At 36.5% G+C, this 27,599-nt stretch overlaps 1 protein-coding gene across 9 annotated transcripts in view; it reads right to left on the minus strand.

The window, feature by feature from the left end:
- Window positions 1-27,599, minus strand: part of AKAP9 (A-kinase anchoring protein 9) — a 123,942-nt gene that overhangs the window by 24,786 nt on the left and 71,557 nt on the right. For 7 of the 9 annotated variants that reach the window (XM_052802516.1, XM_052802508.1, XM_052802480.1 and 4 more), the window contains 9 exons: window positions 20,955-21,166; window positions 15,395-15,557; window positions 9,586-9,798; window positions 8,335-8,373; window positions 6,904-7,136; window positions 4,229-4,348; window positions 1,031-1,207; window positions 818-922; window positions 228-380 (listed from right to left, as the gene is read on the minus strand). In XM_052802516.1, the coding sequence (XP_052658476.1) occupies window positions 228-380; window positions 818-922; window positions 1,031-1,207; window positions 4,229-4,348; window positions 6,904-7,136; window positions 8,335-8,373; window positions 9,586-9,798; window positions 15,395-15,557; window positions 20,955-21,166 (1,415 nt within the window). The remainder of the gene's footprint in view (window positions 1-227; window positions 381-817; window positions 923-1,030; window positions 1,208-4,228; window positions 4,349-6,903; window positions 7,137-8,334; window positions 8,374-9,585; window positions 9,799-15,394; window positions 15,558-20,954; window positions 21,167-27,599) is intronic. The other 2 variants (XM_052802489.1, XM_052802464.1) reach the window with 1 other exon arrangement.

Consider the following 27,599-nt stretch of genomic DNA (forward strand, 5'->3'; position numbering starts at 1 on the left):
ACAGTTGTACATAATGTTTTCTGCATATTCTTGTATGAGTATTTAAGGCATAAGAATTGAAATAAACAAATTGCATGGAATGAGAAGTAATTATATAAGCTTTTTAATATTTTGCAAGTTGAACTGTGGAATGCTTAAGAAAGAATTTGGCATCTTGGCTTTTTCCAAGCATTTATTTCTGGGGAGGAGGGACAATAAAGCTCTAGGCTTCTCTGTTACACAATTACCTTAAATAATTTGTTCTCTTGTTCAAGTTCTTGCATGTGTGTAGTGGACTCCTTTCGCTGAATTTCTAGTTGCATATGCAATTGCTGAACTTCTTCATTTTTATTTTCTAGCTCCTCTCGAAACTGCTCCAGTTGTTCCTCAAGGTTCGTGATCTATGTTTCCAAAACAAATGGTGGAAAAGGAGTAGACAGCCATACCAAAAATTAAATGTCATAATTTTCAAGTGCAATGTCTACAGTAAACTGGCTTGGCATACACAAACAAAAGAATGTGTACTCAGTGACATTCTGAGTCCTCAAACTGAATGGAATTTTAAAACCCATTACAAATCAACTGAAATCACTACGAAGTTTTTCTTCATTAGGCTGAATTTTGATTCCAGAAACACTCTTGTAAGTCATAAGCTTTAACATAGACAATAACAACAATTATCATGGCTCACAAGAGAATTTCAAAGGGATTTGGACTGCTGTCTCTCTGACCTCTTAAAAAATTTCACCTGTTAAAAAATTCACTGAACTCCACAGAAAGCAAAAACTGACAAACCAAAACATCAGCAGAAACATGGAACATTTGACAGGTATTTTACCTCCTTTTCCTTTCTGTCCACAGCTTCTCGTTCAGCTTGCAGTTGTACTTCAAGAGGTAATTCTCCCTTTACTATGATGGTGCCAAACTGTTTTCTTTCCTCCACCTTTAAATATAAATAATATTAATAACAAACAAATAGAAAAATATACTGTTTTGTTCTCAAGCAAACAAGAAAGTAGTAAATACATGATAATTTTAGACCAAACAATACCTTTTGCAAGTTGTCTGCACTGATGATCAAGGCTTGTTCCAGTTCTCTTATCCTGCATTCTAGTTTCTCAATTTCTTCATTTCGTTCTTGTATATCTCTCTGAAGTTGCTCCTTAGAGAGCAAAAGCTCACTGCATTTGTCTGTTTTTTCTTTTAGATGATTTGTTAACTGTTCAACCTGGTGACAATATGGCAAGATGATGAATACATTGTACTAGGCTGGAAGGGTTTGCTAGCAATAGCAACAGCACTCATTTTTGACAAAGTATCCCTCTTTTTTTCTTGTAACAAAACTCCTACTCCTTAGGTGAAACAGAATGTACAGTTAGGATACTGTAGTGCTACATCCAACAAATACGAACACCATTTTTTAAGAAGTCATATGTTCTGTACTATATCATGTACTCTAGAAATGACCTTGTCCTTCTGAAGCCTTCAGACTCTCTAGTCAGTTAAAATCAAGTAGCACGGCATCCCTATGCAGCCCACTAAAAAGATACACCTTTAACATCTACGGATGGAATGTCTTGACCCTAAGGTCAGGATGGTATTTGCATCTTTGAGAAATATCATAGTTCTAAAAATCTGTGACAAAATTATTCAAAATAAGGAGTTGATTAGTGACACACAGACATATCCTAAAACTCACTGGGTTTTGGGTCTTTTAGCATTGAAGAGAATTGCTTCAGTCTCAAGAAACACGAAGTTTTGTTTTCTTGCTGGGTTTGTTAAATGGGACCAAACAGATGTGATGGATGATATAATTCCACTTTGTATTGGGGACAAAGCATCCAAATAAAGCATTCTGAATCTCACTATTTCAGATGTTTGTGGCTCAGAAACAACATATTAAAAGAGTAACTGAAGTAGCAGAGATAAGAATGATCCCAGTTCTAGCAGTATTTCAGAAATGATTATGTGTCTTTTTTATCTGTAGTTTTGATTAACAAATCCATGGTATTAGTCCTTATGCACAGAGTTAAGACCCGAGTTAAACTAAGCAATCGAGCAAGAGACATGAAAAGTAATGTTTGTCCCACTCAAGAAACTGATTTCAGTATTTACAATCAGGAAGTTACGATGTAGCCAAAAGGTAGAAGACTCAAAGCATTTCAATAGATAGGAGAGAAGAGGACCAGAACATAAAGCTGACAGGATGGTATTATTGACGTTATCCATCCATGAGTAACATCAAAGTCTGAAGTGACCACAGAAAAGTCCTGAGAGAGAAATGGAAAAAGAAAAATCAAGTCTAGAGCAGAGTCTTTATGACAACCCTCCGAGGAATAAGTTGACAGAGTAAGCTGAAACAACAGTAGAAAAGAAATGAAGTTATCAACAGAAAATGCTCACAGCATCCACGCAAAGCAGAAGAGCATTTCAAAAACTGTGCAACTATTAAAAAATAAAGCAGCTATCTCAGAAAAGCATGAGAAATAATGATAAAATGTATATTTATGAAATATTCCAAGTAATATTGTGACATCAAAATATACTATATAGTAAGATTATGTGCCTCATTTGATAAATATTAAATGTAAATCTAATACACTTGAAAATTCTGCCTATAATTTGTAATGTATCACATTCAATGCTACCCAGCTCTAAAATAGCTGCTACACCTGTGGTGCTTACAGACATTATCTTATTGTCTATATTTCTACCTACTAAAAAATCCTAATTGAAAAGCTTCTAATACAAATCTCAAAATATTAATCACAGTTACAGCTGTCTTTCATTTTAAAGCATGCTTTAAATTTCCATTGTAGCATATCTACCAACTTAAGAGTATACAGGTATGTCTATATGTGCATATAAATCAGGACCATTTTTACATATAGATTCTGTACAGAAAAATAGGGCAATTTTTATTATGCTATCAAATTTCAAATCTTTTCCTTGGGATTTTTTTTTTTTAATCTCTTTTTTAAATTTTGACCAGGAATTCAGACACTACCCATGCCCCAAATTATAAACAGACACATAATGAAATGAACTCAAAATGAACATCCTGGATTCAGGAAAACTAATTGCGCTAAAATGTCTCCCCCATCTGTGTAATGTGTCAACAGGAGAGGAGTGTGCACACAGTTTGCAATAGAAGGAAATAGATGCAGAATTGCTCCGTATGTGTTGGTTAACACATATCCAGCTAATTCCAGAAGATTCATTGTTCACAGAGGCTGATGACAGCTATATCACATAGTGCTGACTGAATACTTTAAGATTTCTTACAAATGTTTGTATTAAAAAAACCCCCATGAAATACACCTTTAAATCTGAGAATTATAAGTAAATAAATATTTCAACAACTTACACCTCACATATATCAATTTATGTCCTATTACTGTCTATGGTCCTAAACTATATAATGCAGAATACTAAACGTTGCTAATATTTAAGAATTTAATTACAGCAACTGAACTACCTCAGTAAGAACTTTGATTTGAAAATCGCAGTGCAACCTAATAAGAGGCATTTTAATACTGAAAATCAGGCAAGAAAATCATGCAAAAATATCAGCCTTGCTCAAAAAGCAGGACACAAGAAAACCCCAAAACCCACAAAAAATAAAATGTGATTTGACTAACACGTCATCAAACAAAACATGCAAAAGCTTCATAATATATAGCATTTGCACTGCTGCCACTTTTCTTGATTTTGCTGGGTCTAAGAGTTTTCTGTGACTCCCTTGAGCTGCTGTTCTACAGTCACTAAATTTGTTTCAGCAGAGACAGACTTTCACTGGGGAGGTTCAAGTGTACACAGAGAGCGCTACTACATCTCAGGTCCTAAACCTTGGTAACTCAATTCCTTCAGTTGTGTACCTGTGCTATAAACAGGATGTCACAAAACAATATAAGAACATGTGAAATTGCTGAAGTAGTCCTAAGTGTTTCCACAGGCTTTTGAAAACAGTGGATTTTCTAAATTAAGCTATATGAAAAAGCCTTTTTCAAAGTTACGAAGTCTCTGTATGTCTGCTACGAAAAACAAACAAGACACCAGCCTAAAAAATCCCCAAAACACAGTTTTACCACTTTCACCCAACACCTTACCCTTGATTTAAGGGGATTTACTTTCCTGGCTTGTAAATGGATGCAGGTTAGATACACTGTAAAATAGCTTCATTACAATATCTTAACAGCTGTCAACTTGTCATTTATATTCATTGAGTACAAGTAACAAGATATGTTACCTCTCTAGTTTGATGTTCATTGACAGGCTGACTCCTTTGTGGAATCTTAAGCTGTTGTTCCAGCTTCTGTATCTCTTGTTGGAATACGTCTCTCTCATGCTCTCGGTCAATTGCTTGCTCCTGAAAGTTAAGAAATTATGTGGATACACCATTTGATTTAAAAACTATCTAAATTAAGTATATTACTACTTCTTATTTCTGTTAATGTGAGGCTGGTAACAGTATGTCAGTATTTTTAAGGTAGCAGAACCTCTTGGAATTACCATTAATTCTTTAATCATTTGGGGCAACAAATTTCACTTTTTTTTTATTGAAGAATTAGGACAGGACAGGTACATCCAGCATTATTTCACAAAAACGACAGTTTTGTTTCTTCTGTTCCAGACACACCACAAAAACAGTAATAAGCCAATATTTTATGATTTTCTTTCCTAATGTTTGTCTTTGATATATGTAGCATAAATAGAAATTAAGACTAGAAATTAACTCTGTGTTATTATTGATGAGAAGCCAACAGGAAAAAAAAGTTATACATTATTTGCATTTTGCATTTCAGTTTTACTTTTGACCAGTTTCACTTGTTATATCGCAGTCTGACATTTGAGAAATACATCTTTATATAGGAAATAATGCCCAACTGGTAGCATCCAGTGAAATGCAACCTTGAAATGCCCCTTTGTAAAACAGACAAACCTTATCAGATGCATTAAAATAAACTAGCTGAAGTATCTGATACAAAGAGGAATGCTTCTGTCTAGCAACAAAATATTTAGCAAAAATTCAGGAAACCAGAATAAAACCTCAACCTTTACAAGTTGCAGATTTTAAAAACTCACCTGCTGTTTCAAGGAAACAGCAGAATTCTAATGCTGCTATTACAAACAGCTACTCGTCTCAGTAGTCCATAACTCTGCAGTTCCTGCTATTCATAATTCCAAACCATGATGCATTTATGACTATGGCACTTGTAATAGGAATTTTTACTTCTGAACCTTGTCCTATTGTGACACACTAGTTTCAGTGAGAAAAATAATCTTGTAATTGTAGAAAATAAAGGAAAGCCATTTGTGCTAAGAAGTATCTGGAAAGATCTCTCCTTTAATACTGCTTAGTAATAGATAATGCAGAGAAGGTGCCAGAGGGTGTTATATTTACTATGTAAAAAATTATTCCACCCTACTGCTGTCAGCTAGAGAGTTAATTGAGAAGGCACAGAAATAATAGTTTTCTCCCAACAGCAGCATAGGACACTTACGAGGAAAAAAAAAATGGGAAAAGGAGGAGGCAGGGAAAGTTGTGTTTGCTGAAAACAGGGTAGAGTCTAAAACAAAATTGCAGAGTCAGGCCGAGGTAGGAAGAAGTTGGGTACAATGGAGGCAGCTGCCACTGTGAATGGGGGCAAACACACATATAATATAACTGGCTGGAAGGTGTAGCTTAATATTTGGAGTTAGATCCTTGGATACTATGAAGGAAGACTATAAAAGAAACTTAGAGAAATTATGCTTTCAATTTCCAAGTATAGATAAAGTAGACTACTTAATTCATCGAATCATAGAATAGTTTGGGTTGGAAGGGATCTTTAAAGGTCATCTAGTCCAACACCCCCTGCAATGAGCAGGGACATCTTCAACTAGATCAGGTTGCTCAGAGTCCCGTCGAACCTGACCTTGAATGTTTCCAGGCATGGGGCACCCACAACCTCTCTGGGCAACCTGTTCCTGTGCCTCACCACCCTCATCGTAAAAAATTTCTTCCTTATATCTAGCCTAAATCTACCCTCTTTTATTTTCAAACCATTACCCCTTGTCCTACTGCAACAGGCCCTCCTAAGGTTTGTCCCCATCTTTCTTGTAGGCCCCCTTTAAGTACCGAAATGCTGCTTATAAGGTCTCCCCGCAGCCTTCTCTCCTCCAGGCTAAACAACCCCAACTCTCTCAGCCTGTGTCCATAGCAGAGGTGTTCCAGCCCCCTGATCATCTTTGTGGCCCTCCTCTGGACTTGTTCCAACAGGTCCACGTCCTTCTTATGTTGGGGGCCCCAGAGCTGAACACAGTACTCCAGGTGGGGTCTCATGAGAGCAGAGCAGAGGGGGAGAATCACCTCCCTCAACCTGCTGGTCATGCTTCTTTTGATGCAGCCCAGGATACAGTTGGCTTTTTGGGCTGCAAGCGCACATTGCTGCGTCATGTCCAGCTTTTCATCCACCAGTACCCCTCAAGTCCTTCTTGGCAGGGCTGCTGTCAACCCCTTCATCCTCCTGTCTGTATTGATACCAGGGGATGCCCTGACCCAGCTGCAAAACCTTGCACAGACTTTAGACTAATACTAACAGACTTTACTGAAAAATATGGAAATTCCACAAACTTTTAAAAATCAAGGTCACAAAAATTTATGTCTCCTCATCAATTTTAGAAGTTTCCCATTATTTTAAACATTTAAGAAGCCTACTAAGTTATACTTAGAAATACAGAGCAGTCCTAAGCAAGCATCTGAAATGAATTTTCACCTTTAAAACATCAATTAAATTCTTGGGCTGGAACCTGTAACACTGTTACTATCGTGTGCTTCTTTATGTTTGCTCAAAATCTGAAAAAAATAGCATTTCCCACTGAACCAAACCTCAGCACAGGTGCCCACCCACCTTCACGAAACTAGCCGTTTACCATACTTACATCTAGAAACTTTCTTGTTTTCTCAAGTTGCTTCTCCAAAGCCTGGTTTTGCTGCCTTAAGTCCATTAGTTCTGCATTTTTTTCTTGCTCTAGCTCTATGAAACGATTGACCTGTTCTTCCAAGTCTATCTCCAAGACTTTCACTTGCTTCTGAAGGTCATCATACTCTTTTTCAGCTTGACGCTGTACTTCAATTTTTTCTTTCATTAACTTTTCTGTTTCCTCCAGCAATTCTGGTTATAATAAAAGCATCACACACTACTTTTAGATATGAATAGTCAGTAACGTTATGAAGCAAAACCACTCCCCAAGGTATCCATGCTGTACTCTGCAGAAGGATGTGAACTGGTTTGGGTTTTTACTATTTTTCTTTTTTAGAAAATTTATTTTCTTCTGAGAAATAATCAGACAACCACTAAAGCAAATTCATATTAAAATTACTATCCTTTAGTTAGTCTTCAGAGGACTGTTAGTGAAGTTGTATCAGATCACTTCTCTGTTTAAGTTTCATATAAATTAAAAGGTCTTTGCATAATTGAAAAGAAAAGAAAATGCATGGGTTCAAACTACAGTTAGAGTCAGCACAGGGGTTAACAAAGTACAGAAAACCCCACCCTCTTCTCATCCCCAGCGTCAGTAAAATCAATCCACTCCCAGTCTTCATCATTTAATGGGATACATTTAAATAATTTGAAGGAAATATTTAAAGACTTAGCAAGATTGTCAGGCTGACAGAGAGGGAAATTACTGACCTGTAAGAGGAGCTTTGTAATATCAGTGACTGCATGGATGCCCAATTTTGAGTCCTTATAAGACGGCTGGCAAGCATATATAGTAAAGCCCCAAACCACTCTATTAAGACTCTTAAGCCACAGCCCATTGAAGTACATATTAACTAACCATATGAATCCCTTGAGGTAAAATCCAAACTGTAAAGTGCAATTACATTTGGAGAATCTTTAAAGCATGATTGATATTTAGACAGAAACAATACGATTTACTTTCACTATAGAAGAAAGATCCTTTAGGCACCATCATCTTACATCATATTTAACCAATTCTCATTTCTAGGTAACCATTATATATCAGTATAATACAGTGTTTAGTTATCATAATGAATGACTCAACTGTATTTGGGGAAAAAAAAAAAAAAGGCTACAAAAATATCCCTCCAATACCATCTAAGTATCTGTAATTCACAGGTGAATAAGATGATGGTTATTCATGAATTTGCTTATTATGTTTAGAAATTATAAGAAATGTTGTTAGCGAAATGTAAAACTGAGTATGAAATACAACATCAAAGCTGCAGGCCAGTAGGAATTACAAGTAATGTCAGTAAGCCAAAAGCCCAATAATCCTGATTAACAATGTCAGTATGTGTAAGTCTTCCACCCAATTACAGATTGGCCATGCAACATACAAACACACCTGCTTGGGAAGCTGCATCGACTGCAGCATCTACTAGGCCTAGGAGAATAGAGAGAGAGAGAAAACAAAAAAAAGAAGCAAAGTAATTCACATGCCAGCTATAGTTTTCTTGTGGTGCAACAATGTAAGAGAAAATGAAGCCAAAGATAGATGTGGCATTTAATGACAAAGTTGTTGAGATAACTTAGGGAATGTGGTAAGTTATTCTGGTATGCATGACGTAAGTACCTACACTTATTTACAGAATTGTTTATCCTTACAGTTGTTATACATGAAAATAACTTTAAAATATTTAGAACCTAAAACATATAACAAATAACTAAACTGGAGTCATAGACAAGGATCTTTTTTACCATAAAGTAGGAAGCAACAGGTTGTTCTTAAAATTCCATTGTTACACAAAGTGGATGCAGGAAATTCCAAATACACACCAAGATGTGTAATTTATTAAAACAGCAACATTATAAATTGCCATAAACTTTTAGAAATTAAATAAAATTGTGATTTCATCCTGCTATTTACAATGTAAGCACTGCAATCCTTGAAAGATCAGTACTTCTTAAAACATCACTGTTCTAATTTTCTTCCCTCCTCAAACATAAAGTATTAATTTATTAGTTTAAGGAAGAATTAAAAGACAAATTTACTTCATGAAGGTAAATGCTTTTTTTGAGTAAGCAGATAGATTACATTGACATGGTATTTATCTGGAATTTTCACCATCAGTGCTGAAAGTTTTCATTACGGGTAGATAAAAGGCTTTCCTCATCATGCAACTTTTGTGCCATTCTTCCCCAAAAGAGTAATTTGTTAGAAAAGTGTATCTTCCGTGTCTAAACTAAGTATGGCCATCATGTGTAGTTCAATCATGTTCTGGTAGGTATGCTTGCTAGTCCCTCTAAAACTCTGGAAATTATTTAGACCAGTATTTTTATCCATAGCTGCTAACTTCAAGATATTCCACCTCCAGTGATAGTATAAAAACTGATTTTCAGAGGTATCAAGCTTTTGCTGGCTTAAAGAACGATTGTGATTGCCCAACACTCCTGAAAATTCAGTCATTTTTTGTTTAAATATCAAGAAAAGTTATCATGCTAACATTAGGCATCAGGTATGAAAATACCACATTTTGCCCTATCATATTTTTACTAATGATTACAAAGAGGAGGGGGAAAACCTTCATCAAGATTACTTATTATTTGAATTGAAAGTATAAGAAAATCTCATAGAAAGACTGTGAGGAATACATACGCTGCTCTACTGGCCCCGCATCTGCTCTCATGGCATCCTTCTGTCTGGAGAGTAACTCCTTTTCTTCCTGGATCTGCTGCTGTTCAGCCTCTAACTCCTGCAATTTGTTACCTGTACACAGTAGTTCTTGCTCAAGATGGTCAATTACATCTATTTTTTCCTGCAGTTGTTTTTCCAGAAATGCTTTTTCATCTGCATAACCATCAATGAGGCCTGTAGAACATCAATTTTGGGGCAGATTTAATAGACAATAAAGAACAATTTGAATTTTTTGCATGGTGAAGTCACTACAGTATTCTCACATGAATGCACATGCATGTTAGATACTCGGCACCTGACAACTTCTACTCCTCTCCCTGCTATTCTTCCATGATGAACAAATTAGAGGGTGAACAATAGCACAAGACCAAATACAGCTCTTAACTTTTTCTCAGCACAAGACCTCTGGAGCAAACAGGAACTCCAAAGCCAAGGGAAAATAAGTGCGTATTAAACACAGGAGAAATAAGAAATTTCAAATAAATTCAGGTGCCAGGTGCCATTTTAGGTGCCTCGACATTTGTCTCACCTCAAACCACAGTTTCTGTAAGATCATGGGTCTCCTGTAGGTCAGGTATAATATAGATGCCTCCAACACCATAAGGCACCAAAACTGGCCGTAGGTGTCCATGTTTAGCATTTGAATCACTCCCCAAAGCCCTGTAATAGCTGACATCTAAGAAACAATTTAATTTCTTTACTATTAATGCACAATTTTTAAAGTAGCACAGAACAATTAATGATCTTTTTAACAGAGAATCTGGGACACTACCTTGAGAATATGTCTTGTACGCTTTTAAAAATTGCTCATAGTGAAGTAGTTTATCTAGGAATCTGAGGGGGAACTCTATTTTAGCTTTATGAATGATATTATGGCTGTAAGAAATGGCACCATCTTGGAATGATGCAGAAGTGAGCACAAAGCTGAAGATTTAGGAAGAAACAGTGAATTTCCTTGAGGGCTGCATAAACTAAACTGAGATCCTGTAATGGTATGGGCTTCAGAAGATTCAAATCAGTCCTTTCAGAAACATCTGACCACAGAACACGAAAGACATTTTTACTGAGTGACAGAAGGTACTACATAGGTATCCCAGACTTCTATGGCAAGATGTGTTCTGTCATGTCAGATACCGATGGTTCCAAAAGACAGAGAAGACATCAGTCATATGATGTCTAAACTTTCTCAGTTGGACACAGGTTTCTTCTTACTAACCCCACATAATTTAAGTACTATTTTTTCAATATCAAACTATTTTCAGTCTGAAAGTACTTTATCAGTATAAATCTATAGTCTTGAGTCAGTATTAAAATGGATTTTACCCTGGCTTAAGAATATAGGAAAACTAAAGATGTTTCTATTTGTTATCAATGTAGACAAAGTAAAACCTCTGTGAGCACTTAGTTCCGTATCAGAGAAAATTACGTAACAGTAGTGTTTGCATATACAGTCTGAGAAACACAGGTGTGGTCCTCATGCGTATCAATCATGCACTGCTGACCAATCTTTTTTTCCAGATTCACAGAGAACACAGCTGCATAGAGGGACTGGCTTTTGAAACAAAAAATACTGAACTAGAAACATCATTAACAGCATTTCAAAAATTTGAGACAATACAAATTCTAGTATTTATTCCCACTGTATCAGATGCTGTTCACTTAACAGATTGGAATTCGAGAGGGCATTCCCAGGTTAAATGGAGTGCATGCCCCCACCAAAAAGGTATGAAAAATGAAGAAGTCGTCTGCTAAGATCACGTGTTGTGGTTTTTACTCCTGCCTTATTTTTCTTTTTCTTTTTTTTTTTTTCTTGAGATGTAATGAAAGTTGTCAGAGTTCAGTGAACAAATTGGCATTAGCTTTTCTATCACATTAGATAAGTCATATCTGACACGACTAAAACACTAGAGGTTTGAAAATGTCACAAAAACTGCTGCAGCTGAGACAAGAAAGAAATGATCAAAAATGACACATTTTATCTCAAGAGAAGACAAAGCACCATCAGATGTATAATGAACTAAGACATTGGTCTGCATACCTATCTAAGGAATTTGATAAGAGAATGTAGTTTGGCTTTGTCAGAGTATGCTCACAACTCAGTTCAATGAGCAGAAGAAATTAGATAAGAAGGGTTCTATGGCATTTTTGTTTTGTTACAACAACACTAAAAAAAAAAAGGTGCCTGTCATTTAGAGTGCATTAATTTCAGAAGTTCACAGAAAAAAAAAGGATGAAAAAAGATTTAATTAATTCTGGAGTTAGAAAGCATTAAAGCAGTAAGAAGGACAAATTAGCTGAATTTCTGCAAAAGACTGAACTGAATTAAATCTCTACATGTGACATAAATCTGCACCTAACCTAAAAGCTCAGCTGTGCAATATATCTGTCAAAGGGCTAAAACTAGCATCAAATTCTGTCTCTTATATTCCAGAACTGTTCATCAACCAAATCAATACAGCCAGTCTGTCAAGTCTTACAAATTGACATTGCTATTGCTCTGATTAAAATGAAATTCCAGTTAAAAATTTTTTAAGATTGTTTCCACTTCATATGCTTTCAAGTTTTTTTTCCCAAATAAAACATTATCAGATAAAATCTAGAGAGTGCAAAACATAGCTTCATAGCTCTCACTAAATTTTAGTGTTTAATATACTTTCTTTGCTAGTAAAAAACACATACTTGACTCATCTATTATGTCTCCAAACCAGGCTCTGATGGCATATTTCAAGCATTTAATAAAACGTTACAGGTAAATTTTGCCTTCATTTACACATGGGCAATCCCATTATCTACAAACTGGCATCTAGCAAGAATTTGCAGTTTCTTTGATGCTATTAGTTTGTTTGCACAAGCAAATTTTATAACAGAAGTGCACTGCTCAAGAGAAGAACCTAGTTAATTTTAGATTTTTTTGCTTGTCTAGTGGTAATGGGATAAAAAAGATAATAAAAATATGAAAATAAAAATGGATAATAAGCAGGTCTTGTTCTGTGGTATGTCATCGTCAAATACAATTATGCATGTACTCTTTGCAGTATTCCTGCACAAATGGAAATTAATTTATTGTAAATGAAAAAGCAAGCCTCTGGTTCTTAGTAGAGAACGTAAGCCAAAAAATACAGATCCAGAAGGCAAAGCAACAAAATAAGTTCATAATAAAAACCTTTTTTTCATACATAAAATTAGTCTCTAGTATTATTTTTTTAAATGCTACTTGTAGGATTAAACCTATGCAGACAGCTCTGACATTATGACAGATTCCTACCTTTAAATAAAACTTAACACTAGCCTCTCTGCTTTGTCCTAATGTATTAGTCTATTTTACTTCATTATTGAAGATTTGTGAATAAAAATTTTATCAAGACAAAAATATTATCCTTCAAGGAAAGCAGCAAGAGATGTAAAACCTGCCTACTTTCTGAAATTCATCAATACTAAACAGTTTTGTAACTGTGCAAGAATATAAATTCTGAGGTCATCTATATTTTGGTAGATTTCATCTTTTTTGCATGTTAAGATGTGTTCCATACAAGATTTTTTTTGCTCTTAATTTAATATTAAAAAAAAGTAATAATGCCTCTTTCAGATTTGAATCTATTCCCTCTGAAATCATAGAATGCTTTGGGTTGGAAGGGACCTCAAAGATCATCTAGTTCCAACCCCCTGCCATGGGCAGGGACACCTTCCACCATACCAGGTTGCTCGAAGCCCCATCCAGCCTGGCCTTGAACACTTCCAGGGATGGGGCATCCACAACCTTTCTGGGCAACCTGTTCCAGTGCCTCACCACCCTCGTAGAGAAGAACTTCTTCCTTACATCTAACCTAAATCTACCCTCTTCCAGTTTAAAGCCATTACCCCTCGTGCTATCACTACATGCCCTTGTAAAAAGTTCCTCTCCAGCTTTCCTGTAGGCCCCCTTTAGGTACTGGAAGGCTACCATAAGGTCTCCCCGCAGCCTTCTCTTCTCCATGCTGAACAACCCCAACTCTCTCAGCCTGTGTCCATAGCAGAGGTGTTCAGCCCTCTGACCATCTTTGTGGCCCTCCTCTGGACTTGCTCCAACAGGTCCACGTCCTTCTTATGTTGGGGGCCCCAGAGCTGAACACAGTACTCCAGGTGGGGTCTCACCAGAGCAGAGGGGGAGAATCACCTCCCTTGACCTGCTGGTCACGATACTTTTGATGCAGCCCAGGATACAGTTGGCTTTCTGGGCTGCAAATGCACATTATTGGGTCATGTTGATCTTCTCATCAACCACTCAATTTTCCTCCTTTCTGGTTTTGCTCAAGCTGTTGAAAGCTGCAGCCAGTAGTGGTGCTGATGACACACAACGTTTACGGTGTGTGAATTGACAGGCTACCAACTGTCCCTCGCACCACATTTTAGACACATGGCTTGGAAACCTACACTCTTCAGGTTATGTGTGTCCCAGCTATTAACAGTGTGTGAACTCATGTTGGATTATCTGTCTATGTAAAAAGAAGAGGAAGGCTTGCAGGGTAGCATTCTCTGGGAATAACATTTGGCTATGAAACTTTATGCTCCCACTTTGAAACAGAGAAGCCTGCTGAGCTTCAGAACTAACTAAAATATCTTTTTGCTTACTACTACAGAGATCCTACCTATAGGGTAGGTGTTTTTTTCATCTCTTCCAGATGCTAATTACAAACAGATAATGGTAGAAATGCTGGGCAGAAACAAAAGATTGAGCTATCGAAACAATAAAGCTACTTCTAAAGAACAAACTAAGTGTCTTGTCAGATTTGAACATATTTTCCTGATGTCAGAAAAGATTATTAGATTTCCCCTGTTCTAACACCCTATAATTTTAAATTGCTTCGTTAATACAGTTGCAAATACACTTAAAAAGACTACTTCAAACAGTGCAAATTGAAACATTATCACCACCATATGATCAAATTAAGAGTGAAGGTGCTACATTTTTACCCATGTTTGTGTGGAACTAAGTCAAGGTCAAGAGGCAGCAGGCACAAACTGAAGTACAGGAAACTGCATTTCAACATAAGAAAAAAAAATTTTTTTTTTTCCTCTTTCATAGAATCATAGAATCATAGAATCATTTCGGTTGGAAAAGACCTTCAAGATCATCAAGTCCAACCATTAACCATGCCCCCTAAACCATGCCCTGGAGTACCCTGTCCACTCGCTTTTTGAATACCTCCAGGGATGGTGACTCAACCACTTCCCTGGGCAGCCCATTCCAATGTTTGACAACCCTCTCAGTAAAAAAATTTTTCCTAATATCTTCCCCTCTTTGTCAGTGGTCAAACACTGGAACAGGCTACCCAGAGAGATTGTGGACATTCAAAACTTGACTGGACACAGTCCTGGGCAACCTGCTCTACCTGGCCCTGCTTTGAGCACGGGGTTTGAATAGATGATCTCCAGAGGTGCCTTCCAGCCTCAACTATTTATGATTCTATGATTCTAAGTTGTTAATATTTAAGCTTGTCTGCACAAACAGACATGTTACGATGAAATAAATTAATTTTGAGGATAACAACACATATCCAACCTATTATTTTTAGTAAGTCATACAATAATAGGTGAGACAAAGCTGGGAAACAGAATCAGAGTGGTTGATGTTGGAAGGGACCTCTGGAGGTCATCCTGTCCATAACTATCCAAAAGGCTGATAACATTCTAAAATTTGCAAAGGAATTGATCTAATTTGCAATTTCTTTACCCAATTAATAGGTAGGTAAGTAAATGTGAAGTTCAACAATTCATCAAAAAAGCTACTCACCTTCAGCTTTACTAAGCTCCAAAGCCAACTGCTCTCTGGCTTTGGTTTCTTCATTAAGACGTTCCTGTAGTTCTTCCTGATACTTGATAAATTCTGTGGCCTCTTGCTGCTTTTTGAAGGACTCTCGCATAAGTTCTGTCTGAGTAATTTTAGCATGTTCAAGCTACCACAGGAAAAAAATTACAGAAGTTAGATAAACCAAATGTGTTCTGATAAATAACTATTCTACCATTCCTATTTAATTAACAGTTGCTTTACAGTGTGATGAGAAATTTTACATAACTTCACTGGACGTTCGATAAGATCTTTACTGAACACACATTCGCAGACTACAATAGGAAGATCGTCTCAGTACAAAAGTCTAAGCAAATAGGCTTTGTCAGTATAGTAAACTCAATAAGCCACCTGGCTAAATCCGTGTTGTTGTTCCGGTAATTCCTGGTTTATGAGTTTACACTACATTCACCTTTATTTACATATGAGTTTTGTACTAAATATGAGTAAGCTGTCACCCACCACATACTTAGAATGACTAAAAACATTGCATAAAACTGGCAGAAGTTTTGATATAAATTGACAGAAGTGGTGCTTCATCTCTTTTTCTCCTTAAGATGAAGATAAATGAGAACACCAGGAAAATGTGAATTTTGAATATACTGCACTTTTCAACCAACAAGGCAGTAAAGCAATGCTTCTTCCAACTGTGTCCACCTGACAGAATTACTAACGATTTTTTTATTCTTCTCTGCTTGTCTGATGAGTAATATTTAATGTGTACTACCACAGATGTAGCGCAATCTCACTATGTCACTATCCTCAACTAGTGGAAAACCAAGACTGAAACGCATAAAATTGTATACTTACTGCCCAGTTTAGACATACCCAAAGTGATAATTTCAAAAAGAATTAAAATTAGAATTACAAAAGCAAAATAGTGAAAAAGGAACATTACCCTAGTGTTGGAAGTTCTGATTACACAGAATGTTCATCTAAGATAACAGCAAACGAGTCAACTACCAAGACCACCTCTACTTCTCAACTGTTAACATTTACAACTTACATGCACCTCTTCAAGGGACACAAATACAAACTGTCAGAGCTGAACCAGGCATGAGTTCTTTCTGCGGATTGCATTCAAAATAAGACAACTTATTTTGAATAAGAACAATGTCAGAAAATGAAATAACATGTATTTCCTGCTTCTCTCCCCCCTTTTTTTTTCTTTTCCTTTTTAATATTATGGATATTGGCAGATATTTGTAACATAGTAACATCTGTGGCTTTGCTACAGTTTCTATAAAAATATACTCTCTCAATTTCTTCAAAAATAAAAGCTTTCTCACCATCTTCAGCTACGTTCATGAGTACGATTAGCTTGCTTTAAAATCTCAGAAAAATAGGGTAGGAACATAGAACATTGCACACAAAATTATCCACTTATAAATAAAATTACACTTTGAAAAGAATGTCTGAATAATCAATACATTCTCTTTTATGATCCACTGAATTTAAATACTTCATTTCTTTTCTACAGCATTCCTTTTTAGATGGACACCATTAACGTGAACTATTTATTCTGACAGGAGTTAAAGAAAGGTATAAATACTGCAGCTGAATATCTCCACTGGTTTGAGATATCTTAAAAATCACAGAGCATTCTTACTTTATTCTTACATTTTGAAGTGCTTAATGAAAGACCCATCTCAGATAAAAGGGAAATGTATGACAGGTTTACTGTACCTAGACAACCATAAAAATGGCTTACACAAATGCATCAAATACTCCAACTAAAACTCAGAATAAAAATTATTCTCCAGCTCTTTCCAGTAATAACAACTAAAGGTATTATTAAAAATATCACAGGGCAAAACCAAAAAGAAGCACAAATATGAACATGATTTTTCAAGAACAAAAGTTTCTTCATAGGATCACTGGAAGCCATTAGCAAGCTTGTGCTAGTTAATGTTACTAGTCAGTGCATACAGCTATAAAGGAACAATTTCAACTGACTGCAGCCCCCCCACCATAAATTATTCACAGTGAGAAAAAGGTAATGTAATAAGTAACACTGAAGTACTTTAAAAAGAAATCTCCAAGCTCTGTAATTCAATATATTTCTATGTCTGCTAAACTTCTTTTGTTAGAAATTAACAGAGAGAATTGTATAATTAAAGCTTTTTCAGTGCCCATTAAAAACTGTCTAGGAAAAAAGCCTGTCAGCAGTACATAATAACTTTAATGATAGAGACAAGTTTATACCATTATTCACCACGTTCTCTTCTATTTAAGCTGGTTTAAAATACAATTTCTTTTAAAAACTTTTATACTTACTGAATAGGGTGGTGTAGGCAAGGAGATTTTAGAGACAACTTTTAAAATGTGCCCATTTTTTTTGTGGCTGAAGCGAAAAATTGAAGTATTTACAACTACAGAATTATTCTCATCCAAGTGTTCAGTGAAAGGAAAAGGATATGGTAAAGGCACACGAGATTCAACCTTGTATGTATCTTCTTCTTGGCCTTCAGTCCCCAAACCACTAAACAGATTAGATGCCCAGTAAGTGCGGTAAGAATCCATTCCAAAAAATATCACTGTTGTTATCTTCTCAACCGTCATATGGGTATTTTGCACTAGCTAGGCTGGTTTTAGAGATTTCTAACAGGAATTTGTAACAGAACACGTACATTTAACAGTCTGAAGACACATATCAGCACTGTCAGTGACAAACCTACTCAGAATCAGCAGGAAGCCTCAGGTCACGTTCTCAAGCAGAGTAATTCAGGAGTGGGTTAAACCGAAGTAGAGAGGTGCAAGAAAACTTCATATGGTCACTCCTAAAAATCCTTCTTAGAGAACTTTCACATGAAAAAGCAACAGAAATCTTCCCATAGCAGCTGGCAGGTAATTTCCGAGGCAAGGAAGCGTAATTTTTGTTTTAGCTGCATAGGTACGCTGCAGCAGACAAGCAAGCTAGCAGCACAGAAACCAAAAATGATTTTCCATCTCTACTATGGCAAATGAAGGAGAAATACAGATGTGTCATTATTTGCCTTCATTCTTGTTCTTGGAGTTAATTCAACAGGAAGAACTTTCTCAAACTCTGCTAGTTTAAAGGCTTCCTGTTAGTATCTCCCAGCTGAAAGAGTTCAGGGGAGTGGCCTGATTTATTTACCTATACATAACACCAGCAGGTGGAATTTGAATTAACACACCCACTATATGCCGTGCCTGAAAAGATTCAAACTGCATTTCAGGTCTGAAAGTGTGTGTTCAGACAGGTCTCAGATAGTTACTTTGAAGATTTTGCCAGGTTTCTCTCACTCTTTTAAGTTTCCTTGAAGAGATGGGTACATGTCTGTAAGCACAACACAACTGATTAAGAGGAAAGGTTAAAATCTTTTCTGCCTGTAAGTACTTTTAGATTATAAAATATTGCAGAGTAGAAAAAATAAAGTATTCAGTTTCTGAATATTTAAAAATAATTGTCAAGTCACCTACAAACCCTTGGTATATACAGGAACTGTATACAATCTAGTAAGCACAAAACAGACATTGCAAAGCAGACCAGCTTGAATGCTTCCAAAGTACTCTACAGAACACCCAGAAAAGATGTCAATATTTATACTTAATACAGTGGGAAAATGTGTAAACAGATTAACATTTTATTAACTTAAAAAAAACCCCAAACCCAGATACGATCATCAGGGATAAATCCATACTTGTATAATCCATATTAAGAAAAAAATGTGTGTGTATGTGTTTGAGCCAAAACATAACTCTCTTGCTGGTATTGGCAAGGTCTCAGCTACAAAGCTATGAAGGGAAAATAAACTTTCTTGATCAATTGACAATAAACAAAAATAAGCTGCTTAGAATACACTGAGTACTTTCAGTGGTATGAAAAGTAAATACTGCAAAAATGTCAGTCACAAAAGTAAAATAATTCAGGGCTATGTATAAAACTACTGCCTTTAAAGATCAGCAGCAAAATGTTCAGAAACAAGAAGCACCAAGTGGAATAAATAATTGACAATACTTTTATAATCGCAGCATGAATTCTTAATTGTAAACCTTTGAAGTTGTTTTTCTTTGTCTGTATCATCTACTCTTTAAACGCAAGATTTCCTACAAATGCGTAACTATATTTTTTTTTTAGGAACTCCACATATTGGAGTATTTGTGTATCCTTTTTTGTTATTATGTAATGCTAGGCCTTAAGCTGAAAAAAAGACCTCAAAAAGCCAAACATCTCTTTTTAATTGAACTCATGCTCAAACACAAGAGAGCTGTTGCAGAATGAGTTTGTAAATAAATGCAATGCAGAAACTTATTTACAAGATCCACCAGACTACTTGCTTTAGTAAGCCAGGGTGTGTGTGCTGAATCTGTATTTAAATTACTCTTAACTTTAGTACATCACAAATCAGTCTTTTGTCCTTCTCTTTTTTTTAAAAAAAGAAAAGAGTATCAACTTCATGTTTGAAGTATTTTTCAAAAGCAACAAATACTTAAATGCTTAAAACCTTTAAAGTATTAGACAGCTGAATTTTCATATTACTTTTATCACCACAGATTTTTTTTTTCTCTTTCATTACCAGTAGTTATGATTCACACATTTTACACCTAGAGACAAGAAAGCAATGACTTTTTAAGTAGTGTCATTACTAGGTTAACTAACAGATGGGTCTGTAGCACAGAGCACACTGTATTCTTTGAATTCTAGTCTCAGATAGATTAAAGAGCTGATTCTAAAGACTGAGTCTTCAAGAGAGCTTAAAAAGTTACAGTGAGATAAAGTATTTACTTTGATACCTTCAAATTGAGATGTACATAACCTAAAAGTAAAGCACATGGCATAAGCAGTATGATTTGAACTCACTGAGCAAGGTATATAGCTCCCATTTAAATTATCAGGGAAGTACTCCAGAGAGCAACTAACATCCCGCCACGCAAAATACCCTGACTGATAGCAAAGAGAAAGGAGTAGCCATACAATGCCTCTTTTTTGGAGACTATTCATGCATCACATACCTCACATAAATACTGGAGAGCTGGAGTGCAGACTCCTTGTCTGAGAGCAAGGGGGATATGTGCTCAACTGGCCATGTTTAAATTGTAGTTGGAAGAGACAGTAGGAGGGCTCCACCTTTTTGGCCAGTCAATTGACTAAAATGTCAAGAGAACTGGGCACAGTTCCCCCCTTAATACTCCCTCTTCACAAGGTCCAGCTCAATGTGCCCTGACACCTCCTGTCTCATCTCTGGATTGTAGCAGAATGCAGATGACCCGTATGAGCAATGAAAGAGTGCCCTAGATTGAGAAACTTGCCCAAATTCAGGTTTCCTCTCTAGTCCAAAGCAGATTTCTAACATGAATCTAAATCCATCAGTAAAGTCATGTTGGAGCAGACTTTTCTGGGTGTAGGCACCTTAAGTATTGTTTCAGCTTTCAAAATGAGCCTACAGGTTTTAGGCTTATAAAAACACATTCCTGAGAAAAATAGAGAAAAAAAATAATCAAAACACAAAGTTCAGAATGCTTCACTATTAGATCACCCTACCTGATTTGAAGTTTCATTGATAGCTTCCAGAAGCTTTTCAACAGCTGCTTGTAGTCGAGAACTAATATTCAGAATGAGTTCTTCATTTTCAGGATCTATTTCCACTCCACTTTCTGCAAGATGTTGGCTCAGTAGTCCTTCATCTGTTGCTCCTGACCACCTGTTAGTATCATCATCTCCCATACTACTACCATGATATGAGGAACAGGACTCTGGAAAAACAATAGTTACCTTTTCACACAGACTCTTAGCACTTCAAAACACAGAGAACTGTGCATCTGAGTTATGATTAGAAAGACATGTCATAAAATGATTAAAATATTTGTATTGGTCACAAGGACAGAAAGGGAAATATTGCATACTAAAACTTACACAAACAAGATACACAATATGTTAACTACAAAAAGCAGAAGGGAAAGAGAAAAGGAGATACTAACAGAGAATATTTTAGATGTCCTTTCAGTATGCTTCTGGGCTCTGAGGCTCATCTTCAAACCTTTGTTACTATCAGTAACCCTTACTACTTCGAGTAACTTGCAAGATTGTCTTTAAAATACAACCAGGTAAAAAACCCCCAGACTGTCAGTCCCTGTTTCACCAATGCCCAGCTATTTTAGCGTGCATTAACACAAAACTGTTCAAGGTCGTGATTCAAAAGCACAGACTCAAGGGAGTAAAGGGAAAGACACGCACGTAATTCGGACAACTTCTCAGGACAGACAGACTAGAATACAGAACATCAAAATTCAGCGTTATTATTAGCGATCCGAAAATTGATTAAAATGGGTAACTGAAGAAATCAAGTACAGTGCAGGGGGGACTGTAACCGTCCCTACTAGGCACCTGCCTACTTCTCAATCTTCCTGAGGTCTGGTTCAGTTTAAGGGCATTATCTATTCTGTCTGAAAAGCAGAAGATACAAAGTTTGCCTATGGTATTAAACTCACAGCAATTCATCTAGAAAACAGTAAATTTGACGTATTTAGAATTCAGGGCTGTATTTAAGCAAGACAAGTGAAAGCAAACTCCTGAGATGTTTTAAAATCACACTTTCAGTATGAAATAACAATACAGTAGTACATCATTGTCCTGGTTTCAGCTGGGATAGAGTTAACTGTCTTCCTAGTAGCTGGTACAGTGCTATGTTTTGAGTTCAGAGCGAAGAATGTTGATAACACTGATGTTTTCAGTTGTTGCTCAGTAGTGTTTAGACTAATGTCAAGGATTTTTCAGCTTCTCATGCCCAGCCAGTGAGAAAGCTGGAGGGGCACAAGAAGTTGGCACAGGACACAGCCAGGGCACCTGACCCAAACTGGCCAACGGTGTATTCCATACCATGTGACGTCCCATCCAGTACAGAAACGGGGAAGTGGGGGGCAGGGATTCGCCGCTCGGGGGACTGGCTGGGTGTCGGTCGGCGGGTGGTGAGCAATTGCACTGCGTATCATTTGTACATTCCAATCCTTTCATTATTGCTGTTGTCATTTTATTAGTGTTATCATTATCATTATTAGTTTCTTCTTTTCTGTTCTATTAAACCGTTCTTATCTCAACCCACGGGTTTTGCTTCTTCTCCCGATTTTCTCCCCCATCCCACTGGGTGGGGGGGAGTGAGTGAGCGGCTGCGTGGTGTTTAGTTGCTGGCTGGGGTTAAACCACGACAATCATGATGGTAGATAACTATTGTTGATACCATGTTTTAAAAATAAAGAAGTGTTATGCCATTAGGTTGTTAGATTTGAAGTATCAGAAATAAATGCTACTGTGGAAATTTTTTTAAAATGACAGTTTATTTTAATGAAGTACATTTCTGAAATATATTTTAAAAAAATAAATCATATGTTTTGGTGTGTTGGGGTTTTTTTTAAACAATTAGATGTTGGTTTTGCTTAAGGTTTTCTCCAAAAAATACCTTATTTTTGGGCAACAACAGTATGACTAAATGAGTTAAGAATAATCAGTGCCTGTTTAGCAATATAGTTGCAATACTGGGTTATCTTGAAGTTCCTGGTTACTCCAGGGATTTTGACTGCTGAACTGGAACTGTTTAGTTACAGAAATTGAAATGAAATGGTAATAGGTCAATTTTACAAATTGCCTTTGAGAATGTAGTTAGTACTCTTGCTGGATACAATTTCCTTATACTTGCTTTTGCCTCTTAACCAGGCATGCAGATAACATTGGAAATACAAGTCCCCTTGTTGATGTTGTTTGAACCTAGCAAGAAAGTCAGATTCTAGTTTTCAGGTTTGTTTTTATTTCTTTTTTAACAAGTTGCGACATGATTAACCACCTGGTTTACTTACTATACTTTTATACCTGCAAACATTCTGATAATTATATCTACGCATTTATTTCATTATGGATGCAGCTGTATATATGACCCATATACAACAAACTAACCCACAGCTATTTTAATTTGGAAAGGTTTTGTTTTGTTTATTTTTATAATTGCTAAGATTTTTTAAATGCAGACATATTTAGTGACTTTTTTCTTCTAGTTATATCATTACTGTTTCATATCTCCTTTTAGATATGTGGGATATAATGTTACAAACTCTTTTCACACTCCAAAGGGAAAAAACAGAAGCACACTATATGCATGAATGGAATGAATATCCAGATGGAATAGAATATACATTCACATGGCACCTTTCATCTACACAGGATTTCAAAGCACTTTTGAGTACTGCACTTTGGAACTTCAGTCACAAACTACTGTAGTGGAGTCACCCTAGCAGTGGCTGGCAGTCATTTTCTGCCAGCACACTAAATATTTGCAGTGGGTTTGTATAGCACAAAAGGTTTCCCATAAGATCCTAATATTCCACCCCCCTGCAGTGTAAGGAAGGCTGCAAAATGAACAATTTCACATTTTTTTATTCAATAGCATTCTGATTTCTCACCACCCAAATTTGGGTTGGCTCTGGGTGTCTCAAAATATCAATAGTGATGCAGAAGCTTTAATATCCTCAGAGTAGAAAGGACCTTCATTTAAGATGGACATCCAGCAGCATAAGTATTTCCAAATGCTGTGCCAAGGTATTGGTTAAAGATCGAGTTGAAGGAAAACATATTCCCTACTGAGCCACCGACACACTTACTGCAGCACCTGATGCTCTTTGGAGGCCACCCATCTTAAGTACTGACCACGTAAGACCCTGCTTAGCTTCAGAGATCTCACAAAATAAAAGCCCACAGTACAGTAGCACAGCTATAAACAAGATAAAACAATGACATATTAGTTACTGCACAATCTAATTCTTTCTTGATGGAGTGCAAATTATCTATGTAATGTTCCTGTTTTCCTTCTCAGGCTTTAACCCATAATTCATGTCCTATAACCCTTATATTTTGGTAAATTATTTGCTTGAGAGGTACAGCTGAGTTGTGCAATGATAAGCATATGTCAAGTACAGAAATAAACATTATACAAAACAACTGTGGAAATGTACAGTCTGTTGCAAAATTATCTGAACTTCTGGCTCTCTGGAAACGTTTAGAGAAAAACTTAAAAATATTGATACCTGCTCAGAGTGTAATTTTTTAAAAGCCAGGCTCAGAATATGTCTCTTACATGAATAGTACCACTAATATTATTACTTCTTGCTAGTGACCAGAACAGTACAATTTGGCCTCCAAGAACCAATGATGAGATTTTAAACTCCTGTTTTGCTTATGTCAGTTCTTTTGTAATTTGCTTCCATTTCTTCTGGATACATCCAAAATAAAACAATGTGAAAATATATTTTTGCTATATGAAAAATCTCAGGCACCCATATTATAATTTCTACAAAGTGGCACTTAAGAACAGGAGCCCATGTTAAATCTTCCTAACTGCAAAGTGAGAATCTCTGCATCTTTCCCCCCTGAAAATGGTCTTAATACCGCATCTTTCTAGAAGATTTTCAGTGGTGGAAGCAAGAAACAGAAATGTTGTCAAGTCTTATTAACCCCCTGGCAGTTGAATACCTAAATCCCATTTTACTAATCCTTATAATGCTGCTCAATCTCCCACTCCAACAGAACTAAAATCAAATTCTCTGTTCCCCCCCCCTTTTTTTTTTTCAGTCGACACAAAGTAATAAATAGAATATAACTGGCCCAAGTAAAAATGTCTTCTCCTTGTGTAAATTCTCTCCTTGTAACAACAACAAAAAAACCCAGCAAAGTTTCATATTGCTTGCTTGCCACAGAGCTTGCAGTTCAGCACTTCAGATGTCATGGCCCACTAAATCTTAAGAAAAGTGCTTAATTATACAGTGCTTACTCAGAAGTTTCAGATACAGAAGATGTTTATGAGCTGCCAACTGACATTTAGGAAGCAATACATATTTTGCATCATGTAGAGCTAGCATCTCAGTTCACTCCTGGGATTCCACTGCGGAATTAAGGTTAGGGGTTACAAGTTGAAAACAAAAAAATCAGTTTTATGGCAGTTCAGTGTCTAAAGCTATTTACTACCTTGTTCCTGGTACACTGTTCAGAAACAAGTTGCTCAGAAAGTATGTAAGAAGGTTTAATGTTCAAGGAATGCCATAACCACACAGGCTTTTCCAGAGCAAGCTGCATTATGCAGTCCCTCTACTCAAGGTACAACCTGAGGGAGGAGAACAGCAAAGCCTGCTGTCTCTATCACGATGATTCCTGGCCCAAATCTCCAGATGTAATTAACTCACCAGATTACTTTGCACAAATGCTGTTCACTTCCAATGATATGTTTTATGACTGAAATTTGAACTTTACTTACTCTGCTAGAAATAAAAACCTGTGTTAACCAATAACCTAGGCGAGGTCCCAGATAAACCTCCATATGCTCTATAAATCATGTTATGGCTATAAGTATGTCACCTTAATGATTCAGCTTTTTAAAATGCTGAAACTCAGCAAAACCAGTAAGCTGAGTTTTGCTTGTCAATAAATATGGATTACATTCAGAAGGTCAGAGAGAATTTGCTTTATTAAACACATTATGTTTTCTATTTTATTATTAGATTTTTATTGGTACAAATTTATTCCTACAAATTTCCTACAGAATTAAAAAGGAAGATCTATTTGGCTAGGTATTAGAAAATACAATAACATGAACAGGTTAAAATATAAAAATAGTGTCTACCTATTTCTTAATTCCAGAAAACAATGGGGGAAAAAAAATTGAAAAGTTATGTCCTCTCAGGCCATTCAGTGGAAGTATAGGAAATGAACAACAGTCCTGTTGCTGAAAACAGTAACAGAATTTGTCATCTAATTCCATTTGAAGAAGGATCAAATGCTTCAGCTGAAGAAACAGTACTACTGCTACTATGGCTGTCTGACCCCAGTGGCACAACTATGTACACAGCAAGGATGCTGTTGTATCATTTTGAAAGGAAAAAAAGAGAACTGTGAATACAACCTCAGAGATACATTACAAAGTATACATTCACCCATTATAGCCACTGTAAGCTTGGGTCTTCTTTAATCCTCACTCTTTTCTTTGGTTTCTCCTCCTTTCATAATTATTTCTGAATGTAATGAAACATGCAAAAAAGAATAACAGAATAAGCAATTGGCACGTGAACAGCTCTATACCAATGGGGGGCATTACAATAACAGGCAAACTGCTTTCTTGCAGAAGAGTGAACCCTTACATGCCCCCCCAAAATACACTAATAGCAAACACAAGAGTTAAAACAGTCAACCTTCACTGCTAGTGGAATGGAATACAGTTCTCTTCTATTTAAAAGAGTACACTTTCACCAGAAAACTTCACAAGAAATTAACAATACACTCCAATTACAGGGCCTGTTGTGCATTTAAACGGTAGTATTATGAAAGCTAGACGTAAGTCTATATTATATCCACCTAAAACAACAAATAAAGCTACCCTTTTAACTATATTTTTCTACATATATGTAATGCAAGTAATCCATATTAAGAATTGTTAATGGCAATAATTAGTGACAAATATAAGTACACATATTGCTGTGCACCAGCAGGCAAAAAGCAAATGCATGTATTGTGCATTGTACATGCCTGTGCAGAGCAAGTACATATGAGAGTAGTGAAGAGCAACAATCATGTACCAGCGTTTTGTACATAGTTATGTATTTACTGTCTGAGAAAAGGGAGCAATATTCTCAGCAAATGAGAATGAAGGAGAAAAGCAACAGTACATGTTCTGAATAGGCATGTGTGAGAGACTGAAAGAGTTAATGTCTCAAACATTGTGGTGGGGCAAGTTCTGCTTAAAGACAAACCCTGCACAGCAAGGAACCAAGGCAAAAAGCCCATCAGCTCAGACATCAGCAACAGGAGGGGGAGGGCGTGCTGGAGGGTGGGCAGCTCCCTGTTCTGATAAGCTGTTCTGATACAAAGATCAAACAGTGGCCATGTCTGCAGGGAAGGAGAAGTTACTCCACAAACTGCTCATTAACCTGACGAGTTCAGGTGCCCGCCTGAAGGAGGGGCAAGGATGATAAAAGGACACCATCTGAAGCCCCAATTGCACAAGCCCACCGGGACTGGACCCCTCGGCTGACTGAACCAATGCTGGACCCAGGACCAGTGAAATCTTTCTCTCTTCCTTTTTCTCTCTCTGTCTTCTTCTCTCTTTCCTTTTCCTTTTCCACAATCCCTACACCTCATCTGTTTCAAGATATAAAC

This window comes from Harpia harpyja, chromosome 1 (assembly GCF_026419915.1).
Source record: "Harpia harpyja isolate bHarHar1 chromosome 1, bHarHar1 primary haplotype, whole genome shotgun sequence".
In the NCBI taxonomy this organism is placed as follows: Eukaryota; Metazoa; Chordata; class Aves; order Accipitriformes; family Accipitridae; genus Harpia; species Harpia harpyja.